A 14,118-nucleotide genomic window follows, 5' to 3' on the forward strand; every position below is an offset into this window, starting at 1 on the left:
CAGATGCATTTCTCAAAGCTGTGAATTTGTGTCTGCAGAGATAACATACTTCTTCTTTACAGCATAAATGTTATAAAATATAGAGAACTGAGAAAAAGATCTTAGCCCCACTGACCCTTTGAAAATTGATGTACACAGAATCAATCCCTTACCTCTTAAGCGCTAAGTTTATATATCTGCACAAGGAGCTAAGTGTGAGGAGGGAGGGGCAAGCAGTAAAAATGAAAGATGAAACCTTTTGAAGAGAATATTCTACGTCTAGGGATTTTTGTATATATGGAATGAGGTTTATCATATTATTCTCTCCTTGGAGGAGAAAACCTATAATGGCAGCAAGTTGTAAAAGAGACCTAGTTTGGGAATATTTTAATGAAGTTCCTCTACCAATGGATAAGGCAAGCAAAATGCAAACACTGCAAAAAAGAAATGCAAGGTCTAGTGGCTCGAATTAAACAACATCATGAGAAGAGCTTTAATGAAGGTGACAAGAGGAACATGCTTGAACAAGCAGGATCTTCAGGTTGGTAAATGTTACAATTTCATCATATTTCTTAAAGACTGCCTTGAGAAATTGTCATATTTGAGCAAAAATATATTTGTTATTATTACTGCATGTTACTGTCATTTTGATACAGTTGCTATGAAGAAATAAAGAATTGAAACCAGCAAAATTATTCCTTTTTAAGCAGTATTGAGTGGCAGTAAATACAATGAGTAATATTAACCACACAGAAATGGTATCAATCATATAAAGAACTGATTTTGTTTGTTTGTTTAGGAGGAATCTATCATCAACTGAAAAGATTCTGTGAATTATTTGTACAGGATAGTGTTTCAGTCACCTCATATACATCACATATCCACCTAAAAGAAAGAAAAAAATCTGACCATCCAGGAACCACCATTGATAAGTTTGTGATAAAAACCAAATTAGAAAAAGAGGTAATTGATGAAAAAAAATATCTCAGTTTATGTGACAAACTCATCTTTCTGTCTGACTGAAAAGCCACACTTCATATGGTTCAGTCACTGAGACAAGGATACAGTCCACCCAAAAGAGCAGATATTGCAGGGGAAACTGCTGGATAAACTGCATGACAGAGAATGGAGCAATGTGCAACAGGTCTAGAGGGTAAAATTGTTTAACCTAAGTCTTGATGGGTGGAGTAATGTCCAAAATGATCCTGTTGTATGTGCTTGTAAAACAACAGAAGGAGGGAATGTTTTTCTTGTAGAAAAAATTGATATCTCAGGAAATACACATACAGCAAAATACTTACAGGAAGTAGTAGCAAAAGCTATAATAAAATATGAATAAAAATTCAAATGTGTAGTATGAAGTTTAGTCTCACACAATGCTGCAAATGTATCCGAGATGAGAAGGAATTTACAGAGTATGTAGAGAATACCAAGCTAATAACATATGATTACTGTGCTTATTTGTTGCACCTCTTAGCCAAAGACGTCGGTGTCCTACAAATAAAAAGACTAATGTCACTGAAATTGCAAAATACTTTCGTAGTGAAAGATTGGGTTACCTTTGCTAATCTTATTTCTTGTAATTCCACACTCTGTTCCTGGACTAGTGGGTTATTTTCCCCATACTCGCCAGAGCTTGTAGGAAGCCTCATTAGAGTCCTAAGCCCCTCACCTCTTACCTCAGGACTGCCCCCAGGGAATCCAGTTTGAGACAAAGCAGCCAGGAACATCTATAGAGGAAAGAGACAAAGGAGAGGGGTACGGGGACACTCCCCGACAAATAAGTCTAATCTGCTCATAACAAGAAATTTAGAACAAACAGCAACAATTGAAACAGGTAATTATTAAGCATTAGGAACCTGAATGACAAAAAACAGTGCTATAAGGAGACACAGCCTACACTGTCAAAAGGGGGTGTCTGAACTAGAGACTCCCCTAAAACTAAGTGCTAAACCCATTCTGATGGTACTCTTATAAAGACTGGTCAAAAAACAGAAATCCAGTTACCAGTACAGTGGTGCCTCGCATAACGAACGCCTCGCACAACGAACGCTGCACACAACGAACTTCATGTCTTGATTCACACAACGAACTTCGTTTCACACAACGAACTTCACACAACGAACTTCGTTTCACACAACGAACTTCGTTTCACACAACGAACTTCGTTTCACACAACGAAGTCGCCCGAGCTGCCGATGTATTGCATCCTTCCGCGCAGGCACTGCAGGCAGTCGTTAGTCACTGCGCTTAACTGCCCTCTCTCACTGTATACAGTCGTCCTTTTAAGATAAACTCAATATTTTTTATATATCATGGCTTCTAAAAAAAGCAGGAAGGTGATTTCTGTTGAAATGAAACGGGAAATAATTAGAAGGAGTGAATGTGGGGTAAAACAGTGTGACCTCGTCAAAGAGTTTGGCCTCAGCAAGACCACCATTTTCACCATTTTGACAAATTTATCTTTTTTTATGTCATCTTAGCATATTTTATGCTGCAGAACGAATTATTTTTTTTAACATGTATTGTTATGGGAAAACGCGTTTCACATAACGAACTTTTCGCATAACAAACTTGCTCCTGGAACGAATTAAGTTCGTTGTGTGAGGCACCACTGTACTTGTAAAGGCAGATAATCAGCAAATTAGGAAATCACAGAGTGGGTTCCAGGAATAAAGTATGGATTTACAAGAAAGAAGATTAGCAAAGGTAAGAATCTAATCTTTCGTTCTTGTACAATCCCACTCTATTTCCGGGGAGTCAGGGTGGGACTGATGAGCCTGCTGCCAAGACAGAGGAACCAAAAACAGCATCCTGCTTGGCCACCTTGATACTGTAAAACATGGTGAAAGTGTGCAAGGAGGACCAGGTAGCAGCCCTATAATTCTCCTCCAAAGAGATCACTGACAACTCTACACAAGAGGATGAGATGCCTGTGGTAGAATGAGCCCACACCGAGAAGGGGGGGGGGGGGGGGGTGTGGCTTCTTACCGGCCACTATTATAAGCAGAGGAAATGGCTTCACAGATCCATCCGGAAATGGTGGCCTTGGAAGCTTGTGGACAGGATCTGCCAGTACAAAGAGGTAGTCAGAGATGAAACTCATTAGTAACCTCCAGGTACCACAACACCCGGTCCAGCTCCCTTGAACTAGAGGAGCAAAAGTGGGATGTTGAACTTCTTAGTTAACGTGGAAAGCAGAGATAACTTTCAGAAGACAGGAAGGAACAGTGTGTAGCACCACGCCGGAATCCAGGATTCGCATAAAGTGATCTTGCCAGGAAAGAGCCTCAAGCTCAGAAATCCTGTAGGCGGAGGTAATGGCCACCAGAAAAACAGTCTTGAATGTAAGATCTATTAAGGATGCTTGCTTCTCAGTGGGCGCCGTCAAATGGCTACCCAGGATGGCTGGCATTGGTAAAGGGGATGGAACTCCTCTCATACGAGGAAAGACTAAAATGGTTAGGGCTCTTCAGCTTGGAAAAGAGACCGCTGAGAGGAGATATGATTGAAATCTACAAAATCCTGAGTGGAGTAGAACGGGTACAAGTGGATCGATTTTTCACTCCGTCAAAAATTACAAAGACTAGGGGGGACACTCGAAGTTACAGGAAATACTTTTACGTTCAAATCTTTTTATTAGTATGAATATGAAACATCAAACAACAAAGACAGCAATGTCAAAGAACAAGCTTCCAACAATACAAAAGTCAATGCGTTGTAGAGGTAAAACAGAAGAAACAACCCCCCAGCCCCTAACTCCCCCCCCTCCCAAAAAGCCAGATCCACCCGTACAAACCCCCCACCCCATCCCCAAAAGCAAACAGAATGGAAAAGACGAAACTCCAAATTGCCAAAGGCCCATGCTCTGGTGGCCCCCGGCAGACCCAATGAAAAGTCCATCCCCCCCTCAAATAACATTAAAAAGAAAAAAAAAAAAAGTGACTGCGGTGACCGATCCCAGGAGAAAGTGCCAAGAACCTCAACACGGCTAAGGAAGAGGATTCAACAGGAGACTGCGCCCGTTAGGAGTTAAGGAGTCCAGATAGACTCCCCACACAAGCAAAAAATGACGACGGCGACGAGGGTGGCCAACGGCCTCCCGGGCCTCCCACATGGCCAAATTATGCACCAACGCTCTCCAGGTCCAAAAAGAGGGAGGCTCAGAAACAGTCCAGGATTTCAAAATGCATTTGCGAGCAAGGAGACACACCTTACGACACCAGAGGGGACCCCCTTTAGGAAGGCCGCGAAAGGCCCCAGGAAGATCAAGAACCAATTGCTCCACATTACCCACAATGGCTCTCAAAAATAAGCCTCGGAAGTAGCGAACAATAGCCTTCCAAAAAACCTGTATAGTTCAACAATCCCAAAAAGAGTGAGCTAAAAGTATTGGGATCCCGGCCGCATTTCAGGCATAAAGGGGAGTCAATACCTCCCATTTTATGTAATTGGACTTGAGTAAGATAGGCCCTATAGATTACTCTAACATAACATTCACAATACTCTGCACCCGTGATCAAGTGAGGGACCCCCCGCACAGCTCGCAAAATATCCCAAGCACCAAGATCAAGGCCAAGTTCACGACCCCAGCTTCCTCGAAGCCGCGACATCTCTTTAGGATCTATAAGCTCCGACAAGGCTCTATATAACGCCGACACCAAAGTAAAAGAAACTGCCACCCCTTCAAAAAAATTCCGAAGATGCACCCCCATCGGTAGAGCAAGCCAATCCTGCAGAAGAGAATGCTTCACTTGACAATAGGCGAAAGTATCACCCCAGCCCCCACCCAAACGATCCCTAAAAGCAGCTAGAGGCTGCAAAACAGCCCTCCTCCATCAACAGATGTTCCACAAGATGCAAGCCGCAAGCAGCCCATCCGAGAAAAGCAGGGCTATCCCGGCCCGGAGGAAAGGCCAAGTTCCCTCGGAGGGGAAGTTGATTCGACACACGCGGGTCCCCTCCCAGTCTGCTGACCAAGCTCCCCCACACAGCACGCATTGACTTCAAAGGTACATACGCACGAAACTCATGGGGAAGATTCTTAGTGGGCAAGTGTAAGAGACTGTTCAAGGTATGAGGTGCATAGAAAGCCCGTTCAAAATCCAACGGGGTATACTGATGTTCACCCAGGAGCCAATCTTTCAAATGCCGGAGTAAAAAGGCTTCATTGTAAAGGCCAAAATCAGGAAGTCCCAGGCCCCCATGGCGCCAGCCACCCACCAAGTAGTGAAAACGAACATTCGGTTTACGCGAATTCCAACAAAAACGAGACAGCAAACGATGTAGACTCGCAAGATCCTTTTTCAACAAACGAAGCGGCAAAGTCTGGAACACATACAGCCAATGCGGAAAAATCACCATGTGAATTAAAGAAATGCGGTCCACCAGGGTCAGAGGGAGGCCATTACAGGAAATACTTTTAAAACCAACAGGAAGAAATTTTTTTTCACTCAGAAAATAGTTAAGCTCTGGAACGCATTGCCAGAGGATGTGGTAAGAGCGGATAGCATAGCTGGTTTTAAGAAAGGTTTGGACAAGTTCCTGGAGGAAAAGTCCATAGTCTGTTATTGAGAAAGACATGGGAGAAGCCACTGCTTGCCCTGTACTGGTAGCATGGAATATTGCTACTTTTTGGGTTTTGGCCAGGTATTAGTGAGCCGGATTGGCCACCTTGAGAACAGGCTACTGGTCTTGATGGACCATTGGTCTGACCCAGTAAGGCTATTCTTATTTTCTTATGTTCCTCCAAATCTCGATATGGCAGCCTGAGAAGAGCTCTGCCCAGAGGATGCCTCAAAGTACTGACGGGAATGCCTAAAGGGACATAAGGTAGGGCACCCTGGAGGTTTAGGGCTGTTGACAGGCAAAGTCTTGGGCCTCCAGTCCTGCACACTAGCCATGAGATCATCCAGACCTTTGCCCCTGGAAAGGCAACCTGCTAAATATTGTCTTCGAGGACAAGTCGCTGGACCATTGCCAGATCCTTCAGCATATAATACAGGGCATCTGCCATGTAGTCCACCCCGATACCAGGAAGTTGAGGTCCCAGATCACAAAAGTGTCAGGTTTATAGAATAGCTTAGAATGGCAAGCCCTGCCACAAAGGAGGAGGGTATCACCGCCTTAATTCCGATGGCCGAATCAAAAACGCTCGAGGATAAAATCCACTCTAGTCCTGAACATCCTTCAGGACCACCCCACCCTGGGGAGAGAAGTCCATTTAGTAACCTATGCTACTGAGGAATCTACCTTCAGGGACACAAAGTGCTGGTTAAAATCACCTGCCATTGGATAGAGCTTTGGCATGGCCCTAGTGAATTTCAAGGGGCCCTCAGGCGCCTCCCAAATGTCCGTATCTTAATTATGTTAGGATGATCAGGAAAGATAGCAAATTGCTGCTTCTGATCACTCATTAGAGAACATTCCGCAGCTGTTCAACCTCCAGCTTCAACTCCTGGAGGGACTCGGAGATCAAGCCCACTGAATGCGCAGGCTTAAAAAAAATCTCCATAACGTAGGATCCTCCCCCAGTTCCAGGGGTCCACCTGGATCTTGGTCCTGGAGATCCACAAAAGCCACAACATCTCCCGTTGTAATGATGCCCACCTGTGTAATTAAAGGCATGGTCAGGGCATCCAGGCCAACATCAAATACAGCCTGCATACTAACCAGGACCACAGTGGGGAAGCAGGAAAGAATCCCCATGCCCTTGGAAGGATGGGTCCCCCCAGTCAGCAAGGACAATTGCCCAATACATCATGGTAAAATCTGGGAGAAACTCCATCATCTGGGGCAGAAGCCGCCTCCTGCGGACCCTTCTTGGAACTCTTGGAGGACTTTTGAGATTTGGCCGCCAAATCACATTTGCGTTTCGCCAGGGCAGCAACTGCACACTCCTCGGGCCCACTATCGACATTTTCCCATGCCCGTGGGTAGGAACAGTAGCAGGACCCCCTTCAGATGTCAAGCGTACTAGGGTCAACAAAATTTTGCCCCCTTCCTGCACCGAAGAGCTGCTAGACAGTGATTCACTGCAAACAAGGCATGAAACTGAAGTATCCTGTGCCTTGTGAACTCCATCTGAGTGGTTTTCTTGCAAAAACAAAGCTTGTAGAGGCAAATAAATCACTTTAAATTCCAATTAAGAGCAATTAAAGATGGCCACCATACAATTTTCAAAATAAAATAGCTCAGGAAAAGCACAGAAACCCTCCCAACAAGTGGCAATTTTAGGATTATAGGGTTGGGGGGGATTAGGGCTAACTCCAAAATTGCCAAAAAACATTTTTAAGGGTTTCCCAAAATCTCTGTGACAGACTGTCAGTTCTGTACTCACTGTGCTATGCTGTTTGCTGGAAGGCTGTAAGAAGCTGAATCAGCTTACTTGGAGATCCTCTGCCTCAACAAGCCTTGCAAACTGGACTGCTGGTCTTCTGAATGCCCCACTGAACCGAGTCCTGCATCCAGAGACCTCCACCACTGGAACACACTAACTGCATGACCTGGCAGAGGGGTGCAGTCAGCCCCGATCCCAGACCCACTTCCATGGAACCACACAGCCTGTGTTCAAACCCACTAGCGGATGAACGTGGGATGAGTCAGCTCCCAAGGGAACAATCCCTGAACCTCAATCTGAAAGTGCAGGCTGTCCAGAGGGTGCACTGCCAGGCAGCCAAACCCCTGAAAACAGACTTTCCCCAAAGTCTGTGATCTACAGCCAGAGCTGTCCCCGTAGGGAAACTCTGTAGTACAAGGGTGAACAAAAGAGTGAATTTAAAGAAAATAAACACAAGCAGAGAAGACAGTCTGGCTTGTAGGAAAGAAACTGGATTCCTGGGGGAAGGTCCTGAGGTAAGTGGAGGGGCTCAAGACTCTGTGTAATGAAGCTTCCTATAAGCTCTAGGCAAGTATGGGCAAATAACCCACTAGTCCAGGAATAGAGTGGGATTGTACAAGAAAAATCATTTTGCAGCAGGAGCTCTGAAAAGAATGGGTGAAACCAAGCTAATGCTCCTACAAGATATTAGATGAAACTCTGTAGTAGACTGTTTTGAGCAGTATATCAAAACTGGCCTATTCTGATAACAAGTTTGTGAACAAAATCAAGAGAAAATAGATGGCACTAACAAAGCCAGAATTCTCGACATTGGGCTTAAGAGAAATGTTGAAGGTATGCTGAGAATCCTGAAATTATTTTCTGAAACTTTAAACAAATACAGAAAAATAGCTGATGCTGTTGAAACTTGGAAGGAACTAAGTGAGCACTTAAAAACAGAACTGCACAACGACAGAATTAAATTACAAGCATTAAAAATCCAAATGGGATAACCATTGTCTCCAGCTCATTTTCTTGCAAATATTGTCAATATCCAGTACCAGGGTCAAACCTTAAGTGCTGAAGAAGAGGAGTTGGTTATGATATGGGTATCCAGGAATCATTCATCTGTAATGCCAATTAAAACAAACTTCAGAACTAGCTAAGGGGGAACCATTTAAGAAATATATGTTTGCCAATGATGTTTTAAAGAAAGTCACACCAGTGAACTCGTGGAGGTCACTTATTAAGTACTTGGATTTAAAGACTGTTGAAGTAATGATTTTACTTTTAACAGCAGTAGCTTCTTCTGCTGACATAGGAAGAATATTCTCTTCCTTTGGAAAGACAAACAAGAGAATCTCCTGAAACCAAAGGCTGCACCAGAGCGTCAAGCCCCTTGCTTCTGGGCTCAGATCTTCGACTGAAGAAATGATCCACTTTGTTGTTTCTCGCCATTGCCATGAGGTTGAAGTGTAGCCGACCCCAGCACCAAACTATGGCTTGGAATGCTGCTGCGGTCAGTGTCCACTTGCACAGATCCAAAGTCTGTCTGCTGAGGAATCTGCCTGAACACTGAGACCCACTATATGTGCTGCTGTCAGCGCTAGGTGATGTTCCGCCCAAAGAAAAAGAAGGTGGGCTTCCTGAGGCAGAGAGGTGCTTTTGGTCCTTCCCTGGAAATTGGCATAACCTACTGCTGTTGCGTTGTTGGAGAAGACCCTAACCGCTTAATCCTCCAGAGTCTACTGCAATCACATCAGAGCTAGCCGAATGGCTCTGAGATCCAAATGGTTGATTTAAAATTTCCTTTGAAAGGGCGTCCAACACCCCCAAAAAGGATGATTGCAGTGGGCTCCCCAGCCTCAAAGGCTGGCATCCATCATCACAACAACCCAGGAGGCAATTCTCAGCGGTATGCCCCTGCAGTCCATGCTTGCCCGAGCTTCCAGAGTCCAAGGAAGACAGGCCTGTAAGGCAACCCTGTGCGGAGCCCAGCGAGAGAGCAAATCATGCTGAAGGACCACATCCAAAGTGGCCACCATGGACCCCATTACTTGAAGATAGTCCCATGCAGAAAGAGCTGGCTGCTCTAGAAGGGAAGAAATATGGTCACACAGTTTCTGCCTGTGGGCTTCTGGTAGATAGACGTGGTCTGCAGCCGTGTCGAAAAGGAATCCCAGACATTCCAGCGACTGTGTGGGTATCAGACTGCTCTTTCTGAAGTTCACAATCCAGCCCAGGTCCTCCAGCACCTGAAGCACCTGCTCCACCGTGTGCTGTCCCTTGAACAACGACGGAGCTTTGATCAGCCAGTCATCTAAGTTAAGTTAGGGTGAACTGCGAGACCCATTTTCCACAGGTAAGTCACCACGACCACCATCACCTTGATGAAGGTCAAAGGTGACTTTGGGGCTAAAAGGCAGAGCTGAGAATTGGTAATGCTGCTCCAGAATATGAAACTGCAAAAATCTACGGTAGGCCAGAAAAATAGGAATGTGCAAGTACACCTCCGTGAGATCCAGAGAGTTTAGAAATTCTCCCGCAGCCACTGCTGTAATGACCGAACAAAGGTCTCCAAGCGAAAGCGTAGAACCTTGAGAGCCACATTCATGTGCTGAAGATCCAGAACAGGTCTCCAATCTTCGGAGCCTTTCTTTGGCATGATAAAGCATATAGAGTATCTGCCTAGCTCTATAGCTTGAATATCCAGCAAGCGCTGAACAGTGGTTTCAACCCTGACAAGACAAGAGTGACAAGTGACAAGAGTGCACGAATACTAAGCAAAATTGTCAGAATGAGCAATTTACCCAGCTACTACCCTAATAACTGCCTTTACAGTCTAGAAAAAGTTCCAATAAATTGCCTCAGATTACAAAATCCTTCTCTGCACCATGTTTTATCTCCTCCCACTGAGGAAGGGCTGCAGTCCGGCCATCGGTCCAACGGTCGGCTCGGGGGCCCATTCCAGCGGGGCACCCGACACTGTCTTCGCTCCTCCCCCATGCCAGCAGGGGAGAGCCAACGGAGGAGGGCTGCAGTCCGGCCATCTGACCAACGGTTGGCTCGGGGGCCCGTTCAAGCTGGACTTCAGTTTTGACTGTTTTGATTTTATTTTCAATTCTTTTTAGTTTATGATATATTTTTTAATCTCACTTATTGTTTTACCACTTATTTTGTTTTATTTTATCATTCAAATTTCATTTAAATTTCCCCAGAATTCTATTGCTTCAACGGTTCTCCCTCTGCATCTATTCTTATCTCCCCTCTTTTTTCAACCTTTCAAAGTCCTTTAGATCATTGTAGTCTTATTAGGATGTTTATTTTCTTATTTTTCTCATCTATTCTCTATTTTATTTCTTCATTACTCTACTAATTGTCATTTTTCCAGGTACTTTAGTTAGATTGTGAGCCTTCGGGACAGTAAGGGAATTTCTAAGTACTTATTTTACTTATAATTTTAATGCACCCTATTGTCTATTTTTCTGTAAACCGCTTAGAATCCTAACGGAGTTTAGCGGTATATAAGAAATAAATTACATTACCATTTGGGGTTTGGGCACCACGACTAATAGGTCATAGGAGTTCAGACTTACTGTCAGTTTTCTTCACCATGGTGTTAAGTATGGACTGCATGAAATTATTCTGCTTGTCTGGGCCCAGAAGCAATGAATCCATAGCCTGCTCCTCCAGAACACTGAGTAGCATGCAAATACCTGAAATACAAAAAAACATACTAACAGGAAAATGGACATTTTTTTACTGTTAAAAAAAAAAACATTACCTGAAGACCAACCATCACTAAATAAGAGATTGTTCGGACTCAAATCTGTTATTTTGATGTCCTGAAGAATGCCTATGCCTTTTGAACCTTGCCCTTACCCTGCAGCGATCTGGCAAGTCCTAGTTTTGTTAAAATATATAAAATACATACAAATAAATTGTGCTTCCAGTTTTTGAAATTTCATACACATTTTTTTGTACTTGCTCATAATTCTTGAAACCTCTGAAGATGTGAACAACTTGTAACTTCTAAAAGCTCACGTAACACTATACGAGAACTCTGAACATGTAGTAACTTATTGTCTCACTTAACAGTCACTGCTAGCAGCTTTTCTCACCTAACCAGTAGTTTTTGTAGTTCTTGGTGTCATAAAGATGTGGTGGCAGGAGAACAAGTTTCCCTTTTGCAATCTCGGAGAAGCTATAAATATCTGGATTTTCAAACAGTCCCAGTTCAATGACCTTAAACAAGCAAGTAAAAACCTCCTGCAGGTCGTAGTAATCATCTCGGTCCACCTTCCCCAAGGTTCTTGCTGTTAGAATTGCCCATCGCCGAATCTGTCACAGAAAATGAAACACACAACATTCGTGCATCAAGAAAATTTATAAAAGTAAGAAATATGTCATCACTTACCTTTGAGCCAAGCTCAGGACCATGGAGTTGAGTTGGCATCTTCAAAATGTGATAAAAATGTAAAACACAGAATATTGTTACAGTAAAAGAGGTACATATGAGTATTTATAGAGGGCCCATTAACATCTCAAGCCAGACAGCAGAAAATGAAGTGGATTAAATTCAATGATAAATCTTTATTATGTTAACTTCTAGAATATAATGTTGTTACATGACTATTGCATCAAAATGGGGTGGATACCTAAATTCCATTGGCCAACTCTTCCATTGATATTCAGCAGCACTTAAATAGTGCTGCTGCATATCAACAAAGATCACTGTGACAGCAGTCAGTTCAGAACCAGGACTTACCTAGCTAGCGATATTTTATGTAGGTGTCTAGATAAAGTCAGTACATCAAAAAAACCATCCTAACTTTATCTGGACAGTTAACCAGGCACAGGTTTGAATATCAAATGGCACTCAGAGCAGTGGACACTGAATATCTGGATGGTCAAAGCCAGTGCCCAAATTAGGCCTGATGGTAGTCAGTGCATCTATAATCCCTGACCCCTATGGGTTCAATTATCAGCCTTCCTGAAAGACATTAATCCCTTAAAACCTAAAACTTTACAGAAGCTGGTTTCTTTAGCTATAAATGAGTTAATGGGCTCAATATTAAAGAATTCATTAAAATTAAAAGAACGAGAAGAACACAACCTAATTGTCTTAACTAGGGTATAGTAGCGTAGTATTACTGGCCAAGTATTAAATTTCAAGCAGTATTTAAAGTACAAAGTTATAGGGGCAATTCTATAACTTGGTACCTCCAATTGTTCTAATATGTATTTTTACCCTAACTCTGTAATTGATGATGTACATCGCCTAAAACCTGGAATAGGCGATTAATCAAATCTTATAATAAACTTGGAAACTTGGAATTAGGCATGCTGAGCGCCAATTCTAACATGGCATCTGTGCACCAAAATTCTGTTATAGAATACTAGCTTAACACGACCGCTTATGCTAGGTCAATTGAAGGCATAAATGGGTGCACCTAAATGCATCATGCAACGTGCATAACTAATGGTAGTTTATAAGCTGTGTGAGCAAGTCGGAGGTACGTCCATGCCCCTTCCACACTCCACCAATATATTCGCTCCTCCCTTGCAGTTATGTGCTAAGCTACCTTATAAAATAGCATGAGTGTAATTACTCGCAAAAGTGGCTATTATCTCAGCATTCATACCCAATTAAGGCCTAAATGCACAAACGTCAGTATTACCGACTGGATCGCTGTTGGCTGATTTGCTGGCTGATTCCCCAAAAGCGATCGAAAACATCTCCTGCTCCTCCACCCTCAACGACGACACTGGGCCCTAGGTCCCGTCCCCGGTGCATCATGTAATGCACGGGAAGGGGCCTAAGGAGTCTGAGCCAATCAGGGACTTCCTTAGGAAGTCCACTGCTTTAGGTACAAATTTATATTGTAAGCCTTCCTGTACCGTAATGTAACTTGCCTTGAGCTACTACTGCAAGAGGAGTAAGCTAGTTATCTCTTTCTAGTCATTATGGCTATCCTGAAAACTAGTCCTGTTTGTGACTCTTGCTGAGAACTTCTTGACTCTAATGTGAGGAGAATTTTCAGTACATTAAGTGATACTTAAAAACTCTAAACAAATGCAACTTTGAATTCTCTTCAACCTCTCTGTATACATGTATACATGTATTGGGGCACTTATGATGGGGGGTCGTTTTTCAGTACTGGAAACAATTTGAAGAGTAGTAGGTAAGTTGTAGGGGATAGTTTTTGTGCTGGGGGCATTTTGTGCAGTAGTGAGTTAGTTATGGGGGTAGTTTACAGGGAGTACCGTATTTTTCGCTCCCTAAGATGCCCTTTTTCCCCCAAAAAAAGTGGGTGGAAATAAAGGTGTGTCTTATGGAGTGAATATGGCCCCTTCCCCCCGGTACCTTTTTGTAAGCCAGCGCTTCAACCGGCAGCCTTCCACACTCCCACAGTGCTGAGCGTGTAGGAGGCCTACCCCCCATCAAGTTCAAGTTTCAAGTTTTATTATCATTTGATGAATCGCTTATACAAATTTCTAAGCGATGAACAATTTAAAAATCCACCAGTTTGTGGTCTCACATACAATTGGATATATTAAACAACATACAGATTAAATAAATCAACTAACATTTTTGCAATCAGATTAAAAACAGACATGATTGAAGGGGGAAAGGGGGGAAAAGTTACAATTCGTTTTATATTGGAAATTACAGCCAGCACAAACAGCCCGCCCGCCAGCGGAGCTGTTTCCACTTCAAGCTCCTTAGCCTCAGACATCTGCCACAAGTCCCAGCTCTTCGCCCAGGCCTTTCTCTTCCCAATGGCCCCCACCATCCAGTCCTCTTCTGCTGCCTCCCT

General features: G+C 43.4%; 1 protein-coding gene across 4 annotated transcripts in view; it reads right to left on the reverse strand.

The window, feature by feature from the left end:
• Positions 1-14,118, reverse strand: part of SETX (senataxin) — a 156,776-nt gene that overhangs the window by 104,576 nt on the left and 38,082 nt on the right. For all 4 annotated transcript variants that reach the window (XM_033960295.1, XM_033960296.1, XM_033960293.1 and 1 more), the window contains 2 exons: positions 11,419-11,638; positions 10,894-11,013 (listed from right to left, as the gene is read on the reverse strand). In XM_033960295.1, the coding sequence (XP_033816186.1) occupies positions 10,894-11,013; positions 11,419-11,638 (340 nt within the window). The remainder of the gene's footprint in view (positions 1-10,893; positions 11,014-11,418; positions 11,639-14,118) is intronic.

This window comes from Geotrypetes seraphini, chromosome 10, assembly GCF_902459505.1.
Source record: "Geotrypetes seraphini chromosome 10, aGeoSer1.1, whole genome shotgun sequence".
Taxonomy (NCBI): Eukaryota; Metazoa; Chordata; class Amphibia; order Gymnophiona; family Dermophiidae; genus Geotrypetes; species Geotrypetes seraphini.